The 27,194-nt window shown below is 37.2% G+C and overlaps 2 protein-coding genes across 3 annotated transcripts; one reads left to right on the forward strand and one right to left on the reverse strand.

The window, feature by feature from the left end:
* The first annotated feature begins 334 nt into the window (after positions 1-334).
* On the forward strand, positions 335-24,449 carry hoxa13a (homeobox A13a). Of its 2 annotated transcripts, none has more exons than XM_051137316.1 (3): positions 335-362; positions 22,506-23,239; positions 23,392-24,449. In XM_051137316.1, the coding sequence occupies exons 2-3, from the start codon at positions 22,555-22,557 to the stop codon at positions 23,637-23,639; spliced, it is 933 nt and encodes a 310-aa protein (XP_050993273.1). In that variant the 5' UTR covers positions 335-362; positions 22,506-22,554; the 3' UTR covers positions 23,640-24,449. The 2 variants fall into 2 exon arrangements, with proteins under 2 accessions (XP_050993273.1, XP_050993272.1); XM_051137315.1 differs by lacking the exon at positions 335-362 and adding an exon at positions 10,574-10,860.
* evx1 (even-skipped homeobox 1) lies at positions 10,848-14,054 on the reverse strand. The gene is made up of 3 exons (XM_051137314.1): positions 13,651-14,054; positions 12,533-12,765; positions 10,848-12,177 (listed from the first exon to the last, which is right to left on the reverse strand). The coding sequence occupies exons 1-3, from the start codon at positions 14,015-14,017 to the stop codon at positions 11,641-11,643; spliced, it is 1,137 nt and encodes a 378-aa protein (XP_050993271.1). The 5' UTR covers positions 14,018-14,054; the 3' UTR covers positions 10,848-11,640.
* Positions 24,450-27,194: the final 2,745 nt, after the last annotated feature.

Below are 27,194 nucleotides of genomic sequence, written 5' to 3' on the forward strand. Positions count from 1 at the left end.
CTCTTTTTTTCCCCCCTCTACATCCCCATGCATCCATTCCTTCTCCATCTCTCTCCTCTATTATTCCCCTTTTCACACCCTCTCACTCACTTAAAATCAATATTGATTATTATCTTTTAAGAGTCATGTCTAGTCTGCAGCATAGAGAAAAGGGAGGCAGCATAGCTGTATTTTATTTCACATCATCATCATCATCATTTCTACTGTGCAGGAGTTACTACTTATCAGTGAGCATAAATTGCAAGAGGAGAGGAGGAAAGAAGGATGCGAGGGAAATGAGAATGAGAAGGAGGAGGAGAGGAAGACTCACAACCTATAGGGCAGCCCATATTGATTGCTTTTATGAAGTGAGAAGAGAAAAGGTGTGTATGTGTTTAAATTACACAGCAACTTTATATGTTAAGTTTTCATTTTAGGCTTATTGCATTCAAATAGCATTTTCAAATGCATGACCAGCATTTTAATACATGTATAGAGAATGTGTACTTTGAATTTGTGTTTTAACTTCAATGTGTGCCAAGTGTGTGTGTGTCCTTTCATGGCTGGTGCTCCATCACACTGTTTCTGATTGGTCCATGATTACTATTGACACTCTGATGATGGACATGAATAAAAGTGACTGTGATGAGATAAGACTTTTACAAGGCTATCTCTCACCCACCTTTATCATCCAGACTGTGTGTATGAGTGTGTGTGTGTATTGGACAGGGCATTCAGAGAACAGGGAATGAGAATAGAGTGAACTGGTAAGAGAAAGAGAGATGGAAGCTCACATTCAGTATTTTTTTTTCAGCTGTCGCTGATAAATCTGATGCTGTTGACAGTTTAAAAATCTGCAAAATCCATCAAAGTGGAGGTCAGCCATTAATACCCATATACCTTATTGTTCGAAGTATTACTGTCTGCCATTTATGAATGTCGTGCATGTAAGGGAACTGTAAATCTGCTTGCGGTATGTGGTTTGTGTACTTGTCTGTAAAACTGACCCTGGATGTATTATTTGAAAAGGGGATGATCTTGCAGTTCGTGAAACAACATTTTCCAGTAGGCAAAAGAGAGACTGAATAGAGAGAGAGTAAAATAGACAGAGAGAAACTCAAGAGGTCAACTGATTGTAAGAGAGACCTATAAAACTTCCATTAACCTGTTCAGAGTTAAGAGCTTGTTCAGCTTAGCTACAGACAACTAGCACAAACAGAACATCACCATAAAAACCAAACACACATACAGGTTATACTCAGAGCCCTTCTATCTTCAACATACTTTATCTGGCCGAGCTTAAAGCTGTGCATTTCCTCTGAATGAGTCACAACACAGAGACGCCAGTATGTGTGTGAGAGAGTTTGCATGTGCATGATTTAATGTGCTTGACTCCCACACTCAAAGTGAGTGGCTCAAACACAAACAGTGAGTTATCTTTAAAGTTGTCCATTAAAGATGGAAACTCAGATCCAACCGCCGTGCTTCCATTCCTTGTTCTTTCATCCCTTCTTTTCTATTCTTCCCCTTCTCAAAAATTATTATTCCATTGGAACTTAAGTTGCGTAACATACACTTGAGTCAGAGGACTTTTTTGTGTTTTTACTTGACTAATTTTCTGTGTTTAAAGGGATAGTAATGTTATGTAGCTACAAGAATACTTTTGTGCACAAATAAAAACAAATAACAATGTTATTCAACAATTTCTTCTCTTCCGTGTCAGTCTTTGATGTGTTTATGAGAACTCAGATGTACTTACAAACACGCATAAAAAACTGACACTGAAAAGAAGAAATTGTCGAATTAAGTTGTTATTTTTGTGTTAAAAAAAGTATTCTCATAGCTTACTAACTTTACGATTGAATCGATGTCGCAAGTATTATTTTAACAATGTCCTTACTACCTTTCTGGGCCTTCAACATGTCAGTTGCACTGATGTCTATGCAGGGTCAGAAGGCTCTCAAATTTTAACAAAAATATTTTAATTTGTATTCCAAAGATGATTGAAGGTCTTACAGGTTTGGAGCGACATGAGGGTGAGTAATTAATGACAACACTTTCATTTTTGGGTGAACTATTCCTTTAATATTCTTTCAAAGTGTTCGTGTTATGTAAGTCTTGCCATTGCCGTAACTAAAATGGCAAGTATTTATGTGTCACAGAAATAGAAGTTATTGTCATGCATTATTTGAAAGAAGTCCTGAATTTTTTTGAATGTTGCAAAAAAAATCCTAATAAATAAGTAGAAATAAAGTGAATTAAATGTGAACAAAACTACTGTAATATCAAAAATGAAAAGTGGATCCCATTGCAAAATACTAAAAAAAAATCCACATCCAGGCACTCACATAGTAAGCAAAATAAAAAGCCTTTATTCTAAGACAGGGCTACATATTAAAAACTGTAATTAACTACTGTAATTTTTAAATAGAAAAGCAAAGATTGTCAAGACAGACTTTGTAAGACTGTAAGAACAGTTTAACAAGCATTGAAGTTTGAAGATATTTGTCTGTCTTGTATAGAAAATAATTTTATAATTTTTATAACTAAAGGATTAGTTTACTTCCAGAATAAAAAATTCCCTGAAAATTTACTTACCCCCATGTCATCCAAGTTGTTCATGTCTTTTTTTCTTCAGTTGCAAAGAAATTAAGGTTTTTGAGGAAAACATTCCAGGATTTATCTCCATGTAGTGGACTTCAATGATTCTCAATGGTTTGAATGTCCAAATTGCAGTTTTAATGCAGCTTCAAAGGCCTCTACAAATCCCAGCTGAGAAATAAGGGTCTTATCTAGCGAAACAATCGGTCATTTTCTTAAAAATAAAATCTATATACTTTTCAACCACAAATGATTGTCTTGACAAATGCGCGACTTGACGCATTACATAATCATGTTGAAAATGTCACATGTACTTAAATTAGCGTAGGGCGAAAAACTCAATCTCATTTTCTTCCGTAACTTTAAAATCGTCCACCATCGTTGTTTTACCTTTTTTGTAAAGGGTGTTTGACTTTCTTAACATGTTCGCTTTGTAAACACTGGGTCAGTACTTCTGCATACATCCTGCGTGACCTTTCTAATATGACTATGTAATATGTAAGGTCGGGCTGGTGCAAGACGAGTATTTGTGGTTTAAAAAGTATATACATTTTTTATTTTTTATGAAAATGACCAATCGTTTTGCTAGATAAGACCCTTATTCCTGTCGCGTAGAGCCCTTTGAAGCTGAGTTGAAGCTGCAGTTTGTAAGTTCAAACCATTGAGAACAATCCTGGAATGTTTTCCTCAAAAAATTAATAAAACGCAATTTGAACATCTTGGATGACATAGAGGTGAATAAATTATCAGGAAATTTTTATTCTGGAAGTGAACTAATCCTTTAACATTTTGGAACAGGGTACATTAGAATGCATCACCAGTGTTAAATTTCGTTGAGTTACAATTTAGTCAAATTCCACTTTCTGTCAATTTTTAATTTAAACTTCAGTATTTCAGTTCTGCATTTTGCACAACCCTGGAATTGTTACAGTAATGTGAAAATGTCATGGCGCTTGTTAAAAAAAAAATCGGTTAAAGTGTTGCTCTGTCCCATCTGAATATGGCGATCAGAAAAAGTATATCATAGCTATAGCTTAATACAGTCTAATGAAAGCTTGAGCAAACAGCTTAGCCACTGCACATAGCTCATGTCTTGAATCTTTAACAGCAGCTAGCGTGTAGAGGGGGAAAACCAGGACACCCCTGTCATGCGCCAATGATTCTCCTGTCAGTGTGCGCCTTGTCCTGTTGCCTTCTGGGGGTTGGGGGTTGGAGCATATCGGACACAAGTAAAAGGGCCAGAGAGCTGTAATGAAAACACATCACTTGTTCCCAGGGCTACACCATCACACGCATACAGTACTTGCAAACACACTTCTCTACTTGTATAACATTCGCCAGCAACATTCACCTCTCATCATCCTTCCTTAAAGTTTAGGTGGAATGTTTCTCTTTATTAGCAATTGTCAATCCAGTATAAATACTGTCAGTATTTGTGTATGAGAAATGTCTTGAACTGAACATTTTTGTAACGTATATGTTGATATTCTTCAGTGTTTTGATATTTCACAATACTATAGATTTCTTCTATGATAAAGGACTGAGAAAAAGATGGGAAAACTCAGGGTTTGGCGTGGTTGCCGTGCAGCTCGGCGGCATGGTTGCCGAGTAATAAAGCGTAGTGCTGTAAAATAAAACGAGGTGTGGAGAGAGCTGGAGAGCACTGCAAAGCCATTGGCTCCCTGAGTCATCATAAAACAATAACTCACTCCCATAAAACAAAGTGCTTATTAAATTATTTTAAACAATATTGCATGATTTGGGCATGCCGAGCTCACAGCGGCATGAGAAAATAGAAAATAAATTTAATTATTGGCACTTATCAATGTACATTAAAGTAAAGACTATCAATTAAAATATGCGTATGCATATGCATATACATATAAGTATTTTGTGATTACAAAACAGTTGTTGTAGGTATAATCTTTCCAAACCCATAATTTAGAACCAAGAATTTAACAGATAAAAGTAATTTTGTAAATAAATTATAATAATATAATAAACTGAATTGTCAAGTGTGGAATACAACAATAAATAGTTTAGAAACAATACCAAATAAAAATCTGATTATAATTCAGAAATTTGGTAGATTACAGATTGAAAAGAGAACACAAGACTGGTTTGTCTCAAATCAGATGGATGTTTGAAATGTACTATTGTTGCAATAGAAATTCAGGGTCACGCTATGTAATTTATTTGCATTAGTAGACTAGTGCAGAGACATAATAAAGGGGTGGAGTTATCTGAAAAAACAGACAACCATGACCTTGACTATTGATTTTATATTGTTGATGGCACCAAATGATTTTCGTGGTTGTTTTAAATATGTCCTTAGAGCCTCAAATAAAATGGGTTTATTTTAATAGAAACATTTTATTATTTTTCCTTCATAATTATTAATGACTTAACCAGTGTGTTCTTACAAGTCCAATTTATCCAAATAACAGTTTTAAAGCATCTTAATCACATTCCCCGTGTGAACTGTATTTGGACTAAAAGCAAATTTGCTCAACACAGTAGTCACCAAGGTGAATTTTAAAAAAAGAAACCTTGTACTATTCATGTGTACGTATTTTCTTTAAAAAAATCAAGATTGAAGTATTGCTATGGCTTATGTGGCCATCTTACACAAATCTCAATTTGTTTCAGTTTATTACTTGAAAAAGGGTGTAGAGCCAAACTAATAGTCAACACAAAAAGATTATCCTATTTTACTTAAGTGAGTGGTGAGTGGAACATGTCAAAATCCAAGGCTCATCATTAGTTAATATACAGTGTGAGTATTCGAGGCTAATCTGTATTATTTAGACTGGCATAGTGGCATTGTAGCAATGTAAAGCACCTTAAAGGGATAGTTCACCCAAAAATGAAAATTCTGTTAGTAATTACTCACCCTCATGTCAAACCCGTAAGACCTTTGCTCATCTTCAGAACACAAATTAAGATATTTTTGATGAATTCCAAGAGCTTTCTGACCCTGCATAGACAGTAACGCAAGAATATTGTTAAAATAGTCCATGTGACATCAGTGGTTCAACCTAATTTTATGTAGCTATGAGAATACCTATGGCATCAGCAGCACCACACGGATGCGTTGTGTTGCTCTTGTGAACGCGCATCAAAGACCTGCATGGAAGAGAAGAACTTGTTGAATGAAGTCTTTTTTTTCTTTACACACAAAAAGTATTCTTGTAGCTTCATAAAATCACAGTTGAACCACAGATGTCACATGGACTATTTTAATGATGTCCTTACTACCTTTCTTGAACAATGTCCTTTCTACACCTTGAACGTGGTAGTTGCGTTGCTATCTATGCAGGATCAGAAAGCTCTTGGATTTCCTCAAAAATATTTTAATTTGCCTTCCAAAGATGATAGAAGGTCTCACGAGTATAGAACAACATGACGGTGAGTAATTAATGGCAGAATTTTCATTTTTAAGTGAACTATCCATTTAATTAAGAGTCTATGTAATGCATAAATGCAAAATATCTGTATAATTATTTCTATTTGAATTCCATCCATTATTTAATCATTTTAATGTTTTGGCATTTGATAATCATAAAATGTTTTCTCCGATCACTTTGGTATACCTCAGAAAAGCATGTAAGCTGCTTGGAAGGTGAAAATAACACAGAGGAAGCACCAAATTTGTATCTTCTACCTCCTGAGACAAAATTGTGAAGGCATACTCATAATTCGTTTTTGTGGATTTTAATAACAACCTTCTAAGCAATGCTCCTATGATCCATGTTGCACCTTAACCAGTAGGAGATTCTGACTTCTTCTCAGCTCTGAGCATTGACCAGGTTAAACACATTGCTTGGCCTCTGTCTCTCTCTCTCTCTTTCACTGGTAAATGAAGAATGTGGGGGCATCGACCGGCCGCTCTTCTGATATGTGAATCCATCAGTATAGGCAATGAAGAGCTGGACAGAGCTACTATTACTGCTGCAGCTACTGAAGAGGGCCACAGTAGATCTATATAGAACAAGACAGAAAGAGAGATAGAATTAGAGAGAGAGAGAGACAGAGAGAGGAGAATAACTCTACTGGGGGTTTATAGCTAGAAATTATTTATGGCTCTCTGTGGTGAAATTGACCATACATCCTTAAGTGTACATTGACAGTCGCGAACAAAACACCGAACAATAGTGTTCTAATACAGCACTGAATATATAATTTGACTGTGTACCTAATACCAATATAATTTTACACTATGTTCTGAAGATCCCCAGAACACATACTGCAGTCTAACATTATAGTCACTGGGATTTACATTTTAGTTTTTAGCCTTAAAAGATATTGCTCAGTGTTGACAGTTATGCTGAAACCCTGACAAACAGTTAGATGGATATCATGTTGTATCTGGAGTCTTTCTCAATTGGGTCTCTTTCATGGATAATCCACAACATAATTTTTGTATACCTTCAAGATTCTGGTTTTTATTTAAGGATGCTGTAAGATAAAGGTTTAAATCTCCACCTCTGGCACATTAGGTCTTGGATCATCTAATATATAAACACACTGTTGTGAATTATCATTTGGGTACTTAGTAGGGTTTGGATCTACATTTTGCAGGAAGGTACATATCCAGAGCAGGTTTGAGTATGCGATTATGTTAATTCTTATGGTTAAAAAAGCCTCAGCAGCATGGTTTTCTCAGTAGATCGATGTATGCTTTGGAGAAAATCCAATTACATTCCCTTGTCGAGCAAAACCAAAGTATTTTTCATTCATTTATTTTGATGTATAACAACATGATTGATTTTGGAATATGATATGTACCTCTAGTTTTATTGTGGCTTGCTGAGGAAATACTTGAGATAATAATGATAACCTAGTCCAAATTTGAGTGAAATTTAAATTATTAGATGTAATTTCACAAATATTTCTTACCATAGTGAACATACCACAGTACTATATTCAGTTAATAATCACAGTTTTAACTTCTGCTGCCCCTTGTGTTTCTATAACAATGTTTTGCTTGAGTTCTCCAAAATGACTAATGATGTGACCTTATGTAGATAATTGATAGCTTTTGTAGCAACAGAACAGATCCATATATAAAGACAAGCATGTTCTTTAGAGGATTGAATAGACAGTAGTGGACTGAAAGCTTACAATCAGTGATATTTCTCCGTCTTTTTCCTGAGTAATCGATGAGCGGCGCCATGAAGGATTTTAACTTCCCTTTGGATGCTTTCGTGTTCCGGTCTCCATAAAAATCCATGTTAAAACGGAGTGAATTGAAACTTTTTCAGTATAACTACTTATAAAAAATTGCACAGGTTTGACTTTATATCATCGGCTCGGAAAATATGTTAATTTGACTAGAAAAACCAGAGCAGTCGGGCGAGATTTCCGTGTTCAGAAAAAGGTGGATATTTGTAAATGTTTACATTACAAATTCAATTTCAAGGCTAGAGTAAAGCAGAAGGTTTGAAAAATGATCAACCCATTTCTTAGAGTAAATTGTGCAGATTTGTTTAATATTCTTAAGGACACTTTTATATCATATTTTGAAAAAAAAAACTTGTACTAAAATTCTCATGCTAGTGAAAAATAAGGTTCATTTTGAAAAATATTCTCACTAAGAGGATGCAAGGATGAGGTTTTACTTAGTGTGACTTAAAATCTTGAATTACCCCTGATCAAGACTCTTTGGAGACAGAATCTTCCCTATTCACCTGTAATACACTGGAGGAAGCCTAATTTGCTAAGCAACACTAGAAGCCTAAACTAGAAGCCTATCCAAGCCCAAGTTGACTGCTTTCATAAACAGTGTAATAAAGAATAGACTGTGAAAGAAAGACATGCTCTGCAACAACATACGCTTACATATAGTAAGACAGCAGGTCAGTTCTATACCAAAGAACACGGTACCCATCATACTTGTTCTCTCTTGAATAAATTACAAAGGCCATTTTTGTTGGCCTGCCTGACGATACTGTTTCTTCAACCTGGATTCACTGTCTCCGGTGCACCGTAAATAACGCTGATAGACGCCGGATGAATATGACTTTCACACACCCGATTGATTTAATGTGACCTCTACTTTCTTAATGCTATTGGATGCCTATTTAACCAGATGAAGGCTCAGATTGTCCCGTACACTTGCGCATTAATTCCTCATTCATCATCATTAGGCAGTGAGCGGTCCATTCACGCCTCGCTCTGCCTGCTGTAAATTAGAACGTAAACAGGCTTTTAAACAGTCGCCGCCTTGAGATGCGCTCTAACGGACAGATGCGCGGTTCCGCCCATGCCTGTGGAGTACTGTCGCTCCAGAAAAAAGGAAACGAGATGTCAAATCTCATTCTCACAATACAGTCATCCACATCTTTACCACTGTTTTTTGTTTTACTTTTGGTGTGTAATGTGATCATGGTTGCAAACATGTTTTTAACCATGGATTTCTAGGATTTCTAGATGATGGACATGCAACCTAAATTCGCATAGAACAGATTAATCAATCATACAGCTGAAAGTAATATTATTCTGCTACTAGTGCTACTAGGCACTAGTGAAAATACACTACATGAACTGACATGGATTTCTTTTTAACCCACCTGCTCATTGGTGCTGGTGAACTGGCGTTGGGTACGCGGATAAAATGTCACATTTTAAGTGTCGAACAAGCTTAAATTTATTAGACGGTGGTGAACTATCAGCCCCATATGGTATCTGGATTTTTTTTTCTTTTATTATTAATTGTCAATTTAGTCGTTGGCCATTTCTTATACCTACGCCTTAGGTAATTTAATGTAACAACCAGACATAAATCCGTCTTTGAGTTAACTGCTCCGGTTTAAATGGCATATTATTCAAAACATATGCATTTTAATCAACTTGGTCACACTTACAAGAACTGCTTCTAATAAGGCCATCAATCACGTGCGCAACCAGGACCTTCTGGCGCGGGCTTGTGTGTGTGGGAGGAGGTGAATTGCTTGGGCAGGGATCACTAGCAATTGTTGACATTTTGTTTGTATAATATAAGATGAAAGGAGCAATTCAAAATCAAAACACATCGTTTTAATGAATCAAAAATCTTTTGATATGTAGTTAAAACTGACTTAAGATTATATAGTAGCATATGCACGGTTAATGGAGGGAAAACAGCAGTAAGATTATTATCCCCCCCCCCAAAAAATAGCTCTAATTGCAGTAACTTAAATTCTGAAATTTGTAATGTATTTTAGGTTGTCTAATTGTGTAATTCGGCTTGGAAGGTGGGAGTCAGTTTTGATCTCATTTTAATATTCTAGTTTGTGCTTTGGCAGTTCGACGTGTGATGGTTAGACACAATATCCAACCTTCTCTATTATGTCCAGAAAGCTTCAATTTGCCGCTCCAGGTGCCACAATTACGCGGACAACCCAGCTAATTAACGTGAGTTGATTGGTGAGGTGGAGGCATCATCGATCTTTTTGCATTCCAATATCTCCACAAGACATTTCATTCCAATCTTTCTATTAACAGCGGCGGAATATGGCTTGTGCTGGGTGTCCGCGGGGACTACTTAACAGCTCGTTCAGATCAAGAGGTCCAGTTATGTCCAAGTTATTAGATCATTTCAGTGTTTCAGAAGAGAATAATAGAGGCCATATAACAGATAAAAGTGACAACACGCTGTAATTTTAAAACAATATATGGTGAAGATTGCTGCTGTCGTACTTTTATTGTCGAAGCCTGCGTGTCGGTTTTTATTCATTTTCGTTCTCACATTCTTCACATCAGATTGATTTGCCGCTTGTATGTCTTCCAGAATTTCTAGATTGATATATACATATGGATACATATATAGAATAGATTAAAATCATTTACAAGAAAATAGCTTAACAGTGTTTCACTAGTCACTAATAGCGTAAAATCTTTTCAATATATACCTTTGTCGCTTCAGGAATGGATACTAGTCACTCTACACATTTCGTTTGAAATAGTTTATTATGAAATTCATTTTAATCAGAACACTACTGACCCATTTTTCGCGCATTTTCCAAAACCTGAAATCAACCTAACTGAGCAGAATAGGAATACGTAAACTGTACAATAAAGAACTTGATGCAGCAGTTGAACTGAAAATACATACAAAATATTGCGGTCAATAAATCAATAAATAATGCCACGTCTGATGATGTCCATAAATATGATTTGATTTATCATTTTTCTTGTGTGTATGTTTATTGTATTGTGTGTCTCAGAGTGAAGGTGAAGCCAACAGCAAGGCCGGGAAGAGACGGTACTGGATGGGGGTATTCAGCTGACGGTATGCGGGTAAGACAGGCATCTCTGGCTTGCCCCAATTTGCCGCATGTGATTGTCCAATGGATCTCTAGCGCATGTTCTCCCGTCAAGCCAGCAAGCCTCGCATGGAGCTTCTTAATCCGCTCCCCTGGCGCCTTGTTACCGGTTTGGCAGACAAGTCTCTGAGCGTGCAGCATTATCATTAATTCAACATTCAAAATTTCTCCCTTCCGAATACATCACTCCTTAATTTCCCTCGCATCTGCACATTTCGATGTGCTATCGGGACCGGGTGTTCGTGGAGGAGGAATAATGAGCCAACCGTGCTCGGTTAACAAATCCCCTTGTTAAAAAGCTAGATGAAAAACATCGTTTAAATGTGAAAGAAACTGCATGTGGGTCAATTTGTATGGGTATGAAAGAGTATAAATTATGATAGATTTTTGCGCTATCCTCCAGTTATTTCTCACAAATACATTTCCTTGTCTCCTATGTCACATTTTTGTTTATAGGGTGTAGCCTACTTAAAATGTATTTGAGTTAATATGATATCTCTGTTATCAATATCTAATTTCTCCAAAGATTATTTAAAAGTCCGTGGCCTGACAGTGTATAAGTAGTCTCCGTCTGCACAACATATAGCTTCTTAACTGGAAAACATCCACAGTTTCGAAACTTAACTAAAGCAGATTGCTGTTGTGTTGTGCAAGCTGCTTTGAGTAGTTCATGCGATGACTTATTAAATACTGCCAAAGTGCCCAAAGCTGACCCGGATAGTACCCGAAGAAACTGTAGCCTCTTGCTGTCGTCTTATCTGGTTAGTGGCACTTCCTCCCTCTGGTCCAAAGACACTGAAGATGATTTACTGATGACTGCTGGCGAGAACGTGAGGAAGGCCTCAGTCCTGGTCGTGGGCGAACATGAGAAGTCTGCGCTGTTGGACCTGTGTGGGAGCCCGTTTGACTGACTGGCAGCGTGACAGGCAAGGCAGGAGCATGGGCTTCCCCCGGGACCAAGCCCATGACCCGGGCTGGGGTACAGTGATGGGTGTCTGAAGGCGCACAGCAGCTCAGGACGCGGGTATGGATGCGAAAGAACCCGAAAACTGTCCAGCGAGCGCAGAGGATTGGAGAATGGACCCCCGGTGGCAGAGGCTGAACCTGCAGTCACACCGCTGAGTGGAGAGTAGTAAGGTAGAGGAAGGTGAGATTGAAACGGATAGGGCAGGCTGCCCGTAGCTGCAGCATGGCTCATCATATAGGTGTAAAAGGCGGGGTCGGCAGGATGCGGCCAAGTCATAGCCAGCCGCTGTCTCTTGTCCTTCATGCGTCGGTTTTGAAACCAAACCTGTAACCAAAAGTAGCGAAGTAGGCATGAGGTAATACAATAATGGCTGAGGCCTGGTGCATGTAGGCGAAGCCAATTTCGGTAAGCAGCAAACTAAGAGAAATGGTCCCATAATTAAACAAACAATAAGAGGCCAGACATATTTTTTTTTAAATTATGTTTTTCTGCCATTAAAAAAAAAAAAAAAAAAAAAATCTCATCGTTTGATCAGCCTGCTCGTATTGATTGATTGGAGCAATCCTGGCAGGGTTATTTTTATACTCATAGTAGCTGGATGGTAATCTATCAGGCCACCTTTATCGAAATAAATATCTATGAATTAACGTAAAATAGAATCGGAGGCGCAGTGCATTACCTTTATTGTTGTTTCCGGTAAATTTAAGGCAGCTGCCAACTCGCACCTACGTGGCCTGGACACGTAATTTTCCCGATAAAACTCTTTCTCCAGTCGTGCTATCTGCTCCCTCGTGAATGCTGTTCGATACCTTCGCATCTGGTCAGAACCATAGTTGAGAGCACCGGGGCCTGTGCCCATCTTGTTGTCCACACCGACTTCTTTACCGTGGTTCGGCGAGTCCATTGCCAGTCCTTACAGAAAATAAATATTAGTGAATTTATGACATACATTGCAAGGTCACTGATTACCGATTTATTTATGTAGCGTTCGTACTGCATTCCTTGCGAAATAAATTCGATATATTTTGTTTCATAATAATCGAGATTTCGGACAAATAACCAGAATAATAGCTAGCGCAAAAAATAACAAGCTCAGAGATTGAGACTGCATGCTTTTATTAGCTCTTCTCCATCAGTGTCCAGTCAAAAAAGGCTAATAAAACATGTCTAAATTTTTGAACATATTATGAATATTTTCAAAATATGGACTAAACAAACCGGTTTTGATAATACATAATTGAACTAATGTGCACGTCCGAGGATTTTTTTTTTTATTAAATCATTGTGTTGTTGATTTATGCATGCTTAAAATAGCTATACTTAATATATTTTTTGCTAAAATAATACATTTAATTCTAAATGATGAAGCATAAAAGTATAACCTAACAATTTAAGGTACATTATTATGTTAACTGTTAAACAGCTAAATTGAACCGTATTTACAATGGACATTCTTAAATATTGTTTTTGTAATACAGCCATCACCAAAATAAAAAAAAAGTTATTAAGATGTTAGAGATTGGTGTAAGATGATTTGACAACTTGTTAAAGTCTAGACAACACCCCAGATCCAAGGTGGCCTTGTAATTGACTTGTAAATTCAAAATAGCTTGCAATAACATAACAGGAACTGACAATCGAACGCGGTCTCAAACAGTGGGATGCAAGGCAGATCGATTAAACGTGGTAATATGGTCGCTTGTATTTTCAATCACTTCAAGAGATGAAACAGGAGAAGAAAAAGAATAAATATATACAATACAAATAAACAAGAGTACTATGAGCCGCAGTTTTTACCTTGCCCGCTCGAGTAATCCATGCTCTCTGGGGTACAACTGACATCTATTTCCTCATAGAGGTCTGATTCCGCATCTGAGCTGCTGGCATCTTTGTTAGGGATGTCTGACAGGTCTCTGTCCGGCGCGGAAGGCTTGCTAGCAAGTGTCACGTCTCCGTACTTTGCGCTACGTTGTCCCATTGTCGCGTCATCCACTAGATTTTGCGAATAAGGCACAGGGCTTAGTCTGTTTTGGTTAATCGGTTTGTCCGGCAGCTTGCGCATGGAGTCTCCATTAGCCTCGGTCAAATTAGAGCCAGTTTTGGCAGACAGTGTGCCAACCTGACCACCCTCGGCGCGCATCAGCATATCCTTAGCGCTGTCCATAACCGTTAGACGAAAGCAGAGTGCCAGATCTCCCGGAGCTTGGTGAGACAGTTTCGAACAGCAAGCGCAGACGAGAAGCTGTGCGATGCGAGCGCTCGAGAGTGCTGCACGAACTCTGGGAGGGATCACCATTGCCCTCTCTCTCCTCAAGCGCTGTCATTCTTAATAGGGCAGTCGTCATAATAGAAGGCTCAGTGACGCCACACGTCGATTTGGAGTGAATAAACAGAGCGGCAGAGTAGTCTAGCAGAGACTAGAGGTGAATTCAAGGCTATAACACAAAACATCACCAACGGGACCAGCTAAATACTAGATGCATGAAAGATGCACCAACTTTAACTTTGTATGTGCTTTTTCTTACCACACGTTTAAGCGTTGGATAATCACATTTTTTATTTTTATTTATATATTTTTACTGCTAGTATATATATAATAATATAATAACCCAACTGTTCTGCTTCAATGAACTCGGATAATTTGGTTAAATAATCTTCTCACATAAGAGAACAAAAAATGTTTGAGGGCTTATTTGATGACTGAAAAAAAACTAATGTCCATTAACGAGGACAGTCAGGGTTTGAATAATGTGATAGAACGCAGATATGGTCAAACCCTATCTATTATCTCCCTGTCTTGAGCCCACTTGGATAAGAAGGAGTCATAATGGCAGCTTTTCGGAATATATTAGCACATGTTCTTCGCCGATCAACACAGTCACTGCGCGTTGGAAGACGTCAGACTGAATGGGAATATTCCAAAGATGAGGAGGGCTGTCTCACCGCCAGCAGCGTAATTTGAAGTGTACAAGTTCCATCCTTTCTTCTTTCAGCGCACCATCTCAGTCACGCTCTCTTCCCTTTGCTCTTTCTCCCGCCCTAACTCGATCTTCCAAAGTGGTGTCAAGTAAAGTGCAAAAAGGTCAGGTCCCCGTGACCAAGAGTAAGAATAACAGGCTATTTGACATTTAATTAGATTTGTTTGAGCCGCGCCAACAATGCATATACCCTCACCGTCTACTGGCGGGAGGCAGCTGTCCAGTTTCATTTTCTGGAATGTTTCAATTGTTTCAATAGATTAGTCCAGTCGCAACACGTCCATTTCGCCATTTCGTCATTTGTTATATTTAATAGTATGTTTATTTCATTCATGACGAAATCAAATGAATCACAATAAAAAAAGTAATAAAATAATGAAGGAACAGATAAAATATTGGTCTTCAAAACCTACAAAATGCAAATTAGTTGTTTTTTTTATTGTATTTATTATATTCTCAAACGCGTTTTCTTTCTAAAACTTATATTTGACATCAGATCCTATTGTCTTGTTTTTATTTCAGACTTGTTTACATTTAGTTTTATCTTCATGTCTTACACATAGTTGAAAGCATGGTAACTGACTATAGTGGACAAAGTTCAAAATTCTGTTCTCTCTCTTGGTCATTGACAAAACCAACACTTTAATGATAGTGAGGCTTATGAGTTTCGGGCTCCAGGAGACGAGTCTGTCGGCTATATTATAACATATGCAAAGATAACCTAGAGCACTGCTTGCTTTCAGGGAGGAGGCCGCTCCCTCCTCCGCTTTGATGTCGGCGTTCAGGCAGTAAAAATTCACAACAAGCTGTGATGAAGTTCAATAGCTTTAAAGAATATAGCCTCGGGAGGTTTTTACTTGATATTAGTTCTCAACCCAAATCGCTTTCATCGTTTTTGGTGGCGTAATATAGCCCGCTACAACTGTGTGGCTTTTCCTTATAACCGCACTTAACAACACCGATGATGCACCACAGAGGCAGCAATAGGATCATAACTAACTGGGATGTAATTAGTTCGACTTCTTTATCTTAATTGCACGCAAACCACCCTCTCTCTGAAAAAACAAAAGACGTTTTCCCAAAGTGAGCCCAAATGTTTTCATTAAAATACGTTATTTGATTGTAATTATGTTCATTAAAATAGTTAATTAAATGCTCCTGTATTTCTTTCTGCAGCGAGCAAGTGGCCAGAGAGCAAGTAGCCAGGTTAAGAGTTAAAGGAGTATTTTTGGAATGCTTTAACAATTTTTCGTTTCAAAGGCTTTGTTGAGAAAGGTGGTTATCTTATCTTATATGCAGATCAAAATTACCATCTTCACATTTCTCATCAGTCATCCATGTCCTCCCCTATCGTTTAGTGTATGGGAAATCCGGGGATGTTTTACAAGCGCTTCTACACATAACCGCCCTGAGTAGATGGGACACGCAAGTTGGAGAGTGACGTCAGATGCTCCATTTGTGTGGCCGCTGTGACACAATCATCAAAGCTGTCCTCGTGCGCCCTCGCCTGTTAGAAAAAATAAGAGCACGCTCTCTCTCTCTCTCTCTCTCTCTCTCTCTCTCTCTCTCAATGGTCAATTTTGGTGTTCCTTATTGACAAGAAAAAAACGGTTCATGTGTGTTCCCAAAACATCTGAGGCATAGCTGCCTATAACGAGATACATTAAAAAAATTATAATGCAAATAAAAAGTAATGTTAACAAATAAAATATGAGTAGTGCACAAAACGTAAAATAAAATGAGTAACTGCAGCAGCTTTCCTGTAGCCCAAATTTTGTGTAGCAATAGCAACCCTAAGGTTGGATTCAATTGTTCTATATGTGTGAATGTGAACTAAATAGGTAGAAAGAATAATTTAACTAAGAAATATTAATTGTAGAAATAAGTAAAGAATAATTCTGATAATAAGTATTAAATGCACAAGTAATTCTAATTAGTTTCTCATAAAAAGACGAACTTAAAAAGAATAATTTTATTGTAATGAGCATAGGTTGAGTATAAGAGACCGATTCAGTTGTTTCATACATAATGGCAGACAGACACATAATATTACACAACAGTGTTTGTGCTTCCCTGTAGTAAGGGTAGTTTCTCACTGTAAGGTTGTCAGATGTGCAGTGTATGTGTTTAAACATTCACTTGATGTGCTTGTGTTTTGTGGATTTTGTCAGAAAATGAAGCTATGACTTCTGTATTGATCACAGTGTGGGCACAAACTTTCCTCTTTTGGCAGCCATGTTTTCATGTTCATTTCTAGTGAAACTGTGTCCACTGAGGCTTTACCTCGTAAAGGTGGGGGAAAAAAAAGAAAAAAAAAACTGGTGTACTTTCTATGGCCATAAAGTATTTTACCTTGTTGTTGTGTTTCCCTGTGGATGACCTATTTTTTGTTTAACTTTGGTTGTAATTTGTTTAATCTCATTTGTTTGACAGTATTGTTTTGGTCCAAAGTGTCAGTGTGATGTGGGTGAGTGGATGTTAGTGAAACGTCAGGACTTAAGATAGTTGTCCCTCATGATATTGCAGAGCTTTATAATGTATTTTAGATGTTTTCAAAATGTGATTAATTGCTTAATAACCTTTGTTATGTTTCTTGGTCTTTCATAGACCCTTTCTAGCTTGCAAAAAGACAGTTATGTATTAATGCAACAAGTTATTTTTTTTTCACTAATACTTTAGGACACCAAGTACAAAATCTTTTAACAAGAGGTGCCCTCCAATCTTTAAGGTAATACAGTAAGTATTAAAAGGTAGATTTCAATTGCGTAAAATTGTTAATAAGCCAGTTTGATTGGACTTGACTAAATCGGTATGTTTGGGCTCACTATGGCTCACAAACATGGACCCTGATTCGCATACTTTGTATCTTATTTTGTGTACATTCCTAAACTGCCAATAAACCTTTTTGTGGGCGGTCCTTGCAGACGTCCTTGAACTTTAAACAATCATATATTTGTCATTCTCTCCTGGAAAGCACAGGCACATTTACTGCATCCTGTACATTTTTGTGCAGTCAAGTCATTAAATTAAACGGACAAATTCGCTATATTGATGAATTTGTGGGCTAGACCTGCTTGAATATATTTATTTCATATATTCCTCCCACACCTTATTCTGGCATTTTACAACGGCTATAATTATTATAATTATACTCTGATTATTTAATTACGACTGCCTTCTCTGTCTGATACTTTATTATGTAACAACACAAAAATTCCTGCATTAAAAAATACAGTAGTCAACATCTGAAGTGTATCAAAACCTTTCATCAAAGTTGTCCTAAAACCAAAACAAAACCCGTTCTTGTCTTATAGGGCAACTTTTGATTAACTTTTTTGATCCATTTCAGATGCTGACTACTATAGTATCTTAGCAAGTTTATGTACATGTTTACCATTTTATTTTGTAGTGTATTCCCAATATTTTTTTCCCACGAAGCTTACATAGCAATATCCATGTTTTATCATTTGCATTCACTTTCAGCTACGCGTACTGTCAGTACTGTCACCTGCAGGCCTATTAATCAGAAAGTCATACACTTAGTGGAGCAGATAAAGTATTAAAACTCTTATCGGAAAAATGTTGAAGAGTTTCCATTGTCATTACTCCCTGGCCACCATGCATCACCATGCAACATGCTTTTTGCAAGTGTTACCTTTCTTTGGTTGATTAACACCAAGAATGAGAGCACTTAACTAAACCTGATCTCTGGTTTACTGTGGCTTCTTATTGACAAGTCGTTTTTCCTTGTCAGGTTTAGTGGGATTAAATAACATAATAGACTAATAACATGTTGCGGTTTCGGTAATTCTGGTGTGAGCGCAGATCAGAGGGGAGTTTTAGGCCTTGTCGCGCGTCGACTGCACCAGATCCGCCCATAGTGCTTACCGAACTTCCGCTAGAGGTTTAACAACTGTGCCCAACTTGAACTTGACCATGGCGAACACAGAATGTCGTCTCTTTTCCATTTTAAAAGTTTTAGAGGGCGATTTTTTTAAGTATGTGGCCAGTGTTAGCAGAAATGTGTAGTACTTTAATACTCTTTAACTAGAACAAAAGGTACATTCTGTTAAACGAACACCTTCTACCACACGTCTGCAGTGATCCAGTGGCCAAATAAAGGACGCTTATCTTATTTAGAAGAGCCGGATGTCAAAACACGGACACTTTGGTTTCCATTTATCATCATATTTTTTGTAATTTGAGAGAGGCTGCCCAAATAAAGTTATGCGCGTGAAATTAATGTTAATGTTATGATTCTTGCTTAGCATTTAATAAATGCTTTGAATTCATCTTCAACACACAGTCTAATTTTTGTGTTTTCTGAATGTATTGTGGATAAATACAAGACGAATCGAATGAGTTTCACAAAAGTGTCTGTTTAAAATGCTGATCAAAAAACATCGAGAAATAGGCGACCTTTCAAGGCCTTCCTCGAATTTGGACTGCTTAGCAGACAACGGTTAACTCGACGAATAATTATTAAACTGTGAAATTTCGTTTTTTAAAAGTGAAATTCAATAAGATTAGTCATTAAGGATTTATCTTAAAACATCGTCATTATTCAATGTGATTTTCTGTAAATGCACAGAATCTCTATTTCTTCCAGTGTCACTGTAGGCAATTTAAAATATTGCACATTAAAAAAGAAACATATATTTGTGGATTTTACATTTATAGAGTTCGGTTTATTCATAAATTGGATAAAATATTGCATTTGCTTTCTATGGTTTGTTGTGGGTGAGTACCGTTGATTATTTCGCTTTAGGCATTCGTTAAATACACCATTATTTGTACACGGGCAACAAAGCAATTGAGATACAGCTCGTGAAAGTCCTGCATCTTTAGTTTTTCTTATCGAGAACAGAAAAAAAAAAATTACCTAATGTCAGTGAACTATAATTTAACATTATTTTTGTTGTTTTAACTAAACACTAATGATTAATATACCGAATAAGAAATGTTAAACGCTCAAAAATGTTAAATTCTCAGTTCTCTTAACTATGAAATGCATTTTACTTTCCAACTGGTTTGATTCAGTGCATCGTGCATCTACAGCCAAACATTAAAATCTATTTAGGCTCTTATCAGTTTGTATTTTTTTTCCCATCAACAGTTGATAATAAACGCATGACCGTATTATTCTTCACTATCGCTAAATATGTTGTTTGCAGTTATTTCGTAATATTTATTATAAAAATATTATTTTCAAATATTAATTGCAGGCTATGTTGAGGTCAAAAAGTGTAAATTCATGTTAAAATATATTATATAAAAACATTTTGGATTTGCAGTGCAAATCACCCTTTCGATGTTGTTTTTGAAAACACGTTGCTGGCTAAACAAGACATATCCCAAAACATGGGAGTAAATTTAATTTACTATAATAAATGTGCTCTTACTCCCGTTTCAGTGTCTATACTTAGAATCACGCATGTATCCCACATTATTATCCAAAATACACAGTCCTGCTGCCCGTAGATCACGCTATGCGCACCCCACACTATTAAGCTTATTTTCTAAAAAAATAAAAAATAAAATAAAATCTGAAACCCCAATTTCAGTTCACTACAGCGTGAAATCTTTGTACGATACTTGTTTTTTAAAGATAATAACAATGTAACCCGTGATGTGTGTTTCTCTGGACAAAAATACTTTATTTTATTTTGCCAATTTATTTTCTAATGCGTATTTGGTAGTGAATGAATCTGCAGGGTCTTGTAGTGCAGTTGAGGTTCAAACATCATTCGATAAAGGCAACAGATGCGTTTACTTTTGTTACCTTTAGCAGGTTAGCCGTGTAGAATAATGAGAAAATAAAATTACATTGAAAATATTGATTTAATGTATGTAATTTTTGTAATTCATAATCTGATTGTCCACCTTAATAGTATCTTGTGTATATTTCGTATTGTGGATCGTCTTCGAAAAAGCACATAGGAAATGTTTCACATGCACGCGATTGTGTAGTTTTCTACCAGAAAACAATCAGTGTCTGAGCTACCCAGACAAGAAAATTAGCCCAGTTTACACATCAGGAAGAAATTGTGTTTGTCTTTTCTTTCTTTCTTTCTTTCTTTCTTTCTTTCTTTCTTTTAACTACTCATGGCAGCGTTTTTCTTCGAATTCACAGTGTGTTGTTTTATAGATGAGCATAGAATTACATTTAACATTAAGCGCGCTTTGGACTCCAAACTCATAGTGTTACTGTTCGAAATTTCTGCAGAAAAAAAAAAAACAAATCACTACTTTCATGCATTATCATAACCAAATAGAGTGTGTGTTGATTTTTGTTCCTGCATTTGAGCAGTCAGAAAACACGGCGCCCATACAGTACAATGCTATTTAGTTTGACACTTTTCAACATCCGTATCTAAATATACGGTTTCCTTCCAAAAAACAGCTGCATTCTAACCCACATCCAACTGGTTAAAAGACTAAATCGAAAGTAAAGCGTGTTAAATTGTATAATAATTCCTCACAGATTCGCTAACATTTCTGATACAAAGTGGTAGGCCAGTAAAAGTAAAAGGCTTCTGTGAGTCTCTCATTCACCAAAGATTTCTCACCATTCGACTCTTCTCCTTTGTACGCTTTTAGGCTGGCCATCAAAGTCTGAATAGGCCAACAGGCATGGTGTTGCGGCCAGACGGCAACTTTCAACTTGACCTTGGCCTGCAGACGCGTCAGCCCCGCACGTAAAATACACAGACGAATACAGGGGGTGTTCTCTGTCTCCGCATCTTGTAAACAAAACGGAAGCCGCCGCAGCAGGACTTCATGCCACGTTAAAAAATTGGACCTTTTTCTTTAACTGCCATCACTTGCAACCAATTTTCTAAGTATCGTGAAAATAACCTGTAGATTTCGTTGTTAACCGTTAAAGGGCACACCTGGCTTGCTTTAGCACACTTGTATTGCATCATAAGACATGCAATGCTTACAGTCTTGTTGAATGAACACAGTTTAATGTGTGAGGATGTATAGAAATTAGAAAAACATTTAGAGAGTAGCTTTTTTGACGAGTATGTACTTACTAATCCCCTTATTAAGCAGATAACACGACGAGTATGTACTTACTAATCCCCTTATTAAGCAGATAACACGAAGAACAATAATTAGGATTTTTAAAACATTTTCATTGTGTATGTTGAAGCGTTAATCTTGAAGTTGATTGAAGGGCCACCAAGGACTGCACAATGGCAGCAACCCACAAATGGCTCTCGAACGTACTTGGACGTTTGCAAAAACGAACTGGAATGAGGTAGAATAAGCTTACTCCTTTACAATTACGCAGTGTTCGTTCAGTGTTTACGCAGTGCCCAGGACTGTTTTAAATAACAAAACACTAATGCAACATTGGTTTTAGGCTGTCAATAAAGTGGATACAGAGATGAAATCTCATGAAGGACTGCATTCTTCATTTTTCGTTTATTTACTTACGCATCCCTTCACCTTTTAGGGCTTCTTGAAATGGATGAAATCCTTTGACAGACTGTCATCTCACATCACTGCATTTGTGCTCAGTTTAATTGTTAGCACTTGAGCTGATTATCGTCCTCGTTTACATATCACATGACCAGTTTTGAGCCAATCAAGGCGTGATTCTGGTTATGCGCAGGGTGCGTCAGAGTCGCTTGACTCTCGCGGAATCGACTATCTCCTCTTTTTCAGTCTCGGGGCTTCTCAAAAAAGAGCCATACGTCTCAATGTCCGACGGGCTATGACAACGTCACTGCTTCTCCGCCCGCGCTGGATTGACCCGGTCATGTTTCTCTATGATAACGGTGGCGGCTTGGACGACACCGGTAAGAATATGGAAGGGTTCACGGGAGGTAACTTCTCGCCGAGCCCGTGCAGGAATTTGATGGCTCACCCTGCCTCTCTTGCTCCCAGCGCTGCTTATCCGTCAAGCGAAGTGGCTGCCGCTGGAGCGGGTGAGCCTGGGAAGCAGTGCAGCCCCTGCTCAGCCGTCCAGGGTTCAGCCAGCGCTTCAATTTCTTACGGATATTTCGGTGGCGGTGGATACTATCCCTGCCGAATGTCCCACCACCACGGGGCTGGTGGAGGTGTGAAGACATGCGCCCAGTCCCCCGCCTCTGCCTCACCTTACGGGGAAAAATACATGGACACGTCCGCTTCTACAGGCGAAGATTACACCACCTCCCGCGCCAAAGAGTTTGCCTTCTACTCGAGCTATGCCTCGAGCCCGTATCAGCCAGTTCCGAGCTATCTGGATGTGCCCGTAGTCCAGGCAATGAGCGGGCCCGCAGAGACCCGGCATGAGTCCTTATTACCAATGGAGAGTTACCAACCGTGGGCTATCACAGCTAGTGGCTGGAACGGGCAGGTCTACTGCACCAAAGAGCAGCCACAGACGGGAAACGTGTGGAAGTCGTCTATACCAGGTGAGAATAATGTCAAACAAAAAATTCCACAGTATTAATACATCTCTTTTCGCTGTCAAAACAGTATGTTCATGTTGTGTGTATATCAAAACATCCTTAAACTCTTATTCTTAAACACATTTGAATACTTTTATTGTCATTTTTATATTCAGAGGGAGTGTCTCACGGAGGGGCAGACGGTAGCTCTTTTCGCCGCGGGAGGAAGAAACGTGTTCCATACACCAAGGTGCAGCTGAAGGAGCTTGAAAGGGAGTATGCTGCAAACAAGTTTATCACCAAGGACAAACGCAGGCGGATTTCCGCTCAGACCAACCTGTCTGAACGTCAGGTTACTATCTGGTTCCAGAACCGACGGGTAAAGGAGAAAAAAGTCGTCAACAAGTTAAAAAGCAGCAGTTAGCTCTGCTCTGTGTAAATGCAATTGAACAGTGATGGCCCACACACATTCAAAGCAATGAAATTATAGACGTTTTAACGAATATTTGTTTCCCTTGGACTACCGCTTTGAAGTGACACACTTTGGATCGGACAGGGTTGATGGTGACGCGGTGCGTCATTTCTGGGCTACACGGTGTATGGCCATATTCCAAACTCAGGACAAAGAGGGCCAAAAGATAAGTTTGTTTGTTGAGATTATTTTCTGCTCACCAAAATATCTAATGGAAAGAAATACATTGGATGTTGAAATTGTGATACTGTAACTCTTCACAGTGTGGTACGACGTTTCCACCACCTCCAGTGTCGATTATAATTGAAATTATTCTTTGCTTGAAATCTCAAGTTCATGAAATGAAATTTCGTCTCATGCTGGAGAATATGAGGTATGGAGCCTGTAGTTTATTAAGGTCATGTACAATCTGTGGTTATATTTGTGCCAAAATAATATACACTATAGACTTACTGTGTGTTTGTGTGTTAAAGAGTACCTTAAGTGTGTTTTGTCGTTGTATAGTGGTGCGCAAAATCCGTCCTAATAAACCATTCATAAGAAAAATATGTATGGCGACGTAATTAATTTATACTTTTGTATTGCAACATCAAACCAATCATAATATTAACCACCAAAATGGCAAAAATACCTGAACGTGAACTGAATTTAACACGTTGACTAGCTCTTTGTAAATGTAGTAGTTGGTACAAGCAAGTAATGGACCTGATGGATGGTGTCCGAAACTAAGGACTGTAAATATGTATGTCTTCGTGAATATACTATTTTTTTCTTATCCACAGACTGACAAGAAATGATGCGTTTGGATTTGCTCTTGAGTGCCTGCGAAAACTAGGTGACCGCGTATCTCAGCCGTATGATAGAGCAATTGCGCCATCTTCTGATGTACATTTGTAAGTGAAGCGGCTGGACTTGGTAATGTTAATTATTAAATTTAATAAAGCTTCAGTACAAAAAAATTTACAAATTGAATTACACACACTAATCTGTTATGTATCAGTGTATAACTCATTCACTTCAAGTTTACCTGTCTTATAAGTTATTTTTTAACAGAGCGTATGTGTAGTATGTGCAGAAATTAATCATATAAAATAAAAACAAGAAAACAATAATAAATTCCAACAATAAAATCTACACAAAAAATAACCCAACATAGTTACCATTTTGTTGTTAAAAATTGTATTATTAACAATAAAGTTTCGCCTTATTATATTGTTATTAATTGTTATAATTGTATCTTATATAGTTGTTGAGATAACTTGGATCTAATTGCCGATTACGACAGTTAAGTACTACGTTCATGCAGATTATATATTTATTTTACATACATTAAACATTTAACTTGCCGAGTATTGGACTGATTGAGACAGAAATTAGGACTTGTAGATAAATATTAATGCATTCAAATTACACAAGAAGATAAAATAAACAATTCAGATTCATTTAAATCATCGTGTGTTTATCAAGCCTCTGGCGTTTAAATCGATCCTATTAATGGCAATATCAGTCTTGAGAAAAATAAATAACTTAATTCGCACCGCGCCATGTTTTGCTCTACTGTTATGATATACCAGACAGAAAATGTAATTTAACTTTGTGTTAGTTTTTAAAATATACATTTTAGATCATTTAAAAAAATGATTTTAGAACACCTAGAATTTGGAATCATTTTTGTTTGAAAACTTTCTACGGCTTTCTACTGCTGCTGCTGAATCCCCTCGAATTCTGGTGTTACGATCTGATCTTTCATCTTATTTTTGGAGTAAAGTTGGCCTAGTTTATGGAGTAGTACTTTGTTTATAGTCATGTCATGGTTAATTTCAGATCAGGTTTGATGGGGTGTTACTGTATTTGTAGTTCTGTTTGGCATATAGGAGAAGCCACACGCACACGATCAGACATGCATGTTAAAAGCTTTTTTATTTTATTTTATTTCTTTATTTTAGCTTTGCTTAGCAATAAGCTGTGGTTTGCTAAATTATACAATAAATTAAACCTTATAATCAACTAAATTGAACAAGAAATTATTCTTTTTTATCAAGATGGGAATTCAACGGTAAATTTAAAAATCTGCTGACTGCTCAAAGTAGCATGCATTATCACAAACACAATCGGATGGTCTAAAGGCCAAACATTTAAAGCGTAATTTGATTAACTCGTGGTTGACACAATTATGAAAGTGAGTTTCAAAGTTTTAGTGGAAAAATGGTACCACCCTGGTGTCAAGACAACCATAATTTTGTCCTATTTTACAGCTAAATCTGCAGATGACGTTTTCCCGTGTGAATTGTCATGTAGGCGTACCTTAAAACCTCCGTGGTCTGTTAATATAATTGCTTGAAACGACTGTCTCATATCTACTTTTTACTTCCAGCATTATTACTATTATTATTATTATTATTATTATTATTATTACTACTACTACTGCTACTACTACTACATGTAAACAAATAAATGTAGAAGGCATTCGGGTTATTTTTGTATCTCCATACACATCCATATTTATATTCATATTAGCTCATAACCACGTATTATTTAAATCACAATAAGACAATGAATTGACAGTGGTAATGTGCTTAGGCGTTCCAAACTCACGTTTCAGTTTTCTGTTTCGGCATGTGTGTGTAAGGTCTGTTGTGTTGACGTAATGTCTCAAGTGCGCGCACGTAGTCTAGGGAGAGCGAATGCATTTTAAGCATTCACGAGTCCTGTGCTCATTAGTAAATGTGGTTTCTGGCGCCATCTAAAGAACAAAAATGGAACAGCACCTGCAATTCTTTTCCAGGGGAAATTAGTTTTCTCTTTGCATTTCGTTTTTTTCTATATAGAATTTGTTGTTGTATTAGGTAACGACTAACGTTATCTAATTCATCTATTGTATGTTACATCTTAATAAGGACCTGTCCAAACTAGAAACACTGATTTGTTTTAATTTTGATGTGATTTGTTCTGTATAAACCATAGTGTTAAGATTTGACATGTCTGTATTGATAGAAAAACATAAAACTGCAAATAAAACAAAATATTAAAAACGTAAAAATAAAATACAAATGTAAACCTTTACCTTTGGAGATGATTTAAATTTAGACAGTTGACGGAAGGCGTTTCAATAAATAATAATAGTAAAAAAAAAAAAAAAACATTTTGTTTAGCTAAACTTAGGTCATACTCGGAGTTTGGATTAAACAAATGAATGGTTCATGAAAGAATGTCGGAATGTGCTGTCAGACAGATTCGGGTTTTGTGAATGACCAGTAAAATGGCGCAGGTTTTTTCTCAGGTTTCATTCTGTGCGCCATTAGAAGGGGTTAAAGCTTGGGGTGGTCGTCTAGACAATGAAAGCCAAGGCCACAGACAACATCTCAAGCATATATCTGGTTCTGGATGTTCTTAAAAAATAATAAACAAATAAATAAATAAATAATAACATTTGATAACCGTTTCTTGCCATTATCTGAACAATGCATTTGATGTAGAAAAGTAGTTTTTTTTTTTTTTTTTTTTTTT

The sequence above is a fragment of the Labeo rohita genome, chromosome 19, assembly GCF_022985175.1.
Source record: "Labeo rohita strain BAU-BD-2019 chromosome 19, IGBB_LRoh.1.0, whole genome shotgun sequence".
Classification (NCBI taxonomy): domain Eukaryota; kingdom Metazoa; phylum Chordata; class Actinopteri; order Cypriniformes; family Cyprinidae; genus Labeo; species Labeo rohita.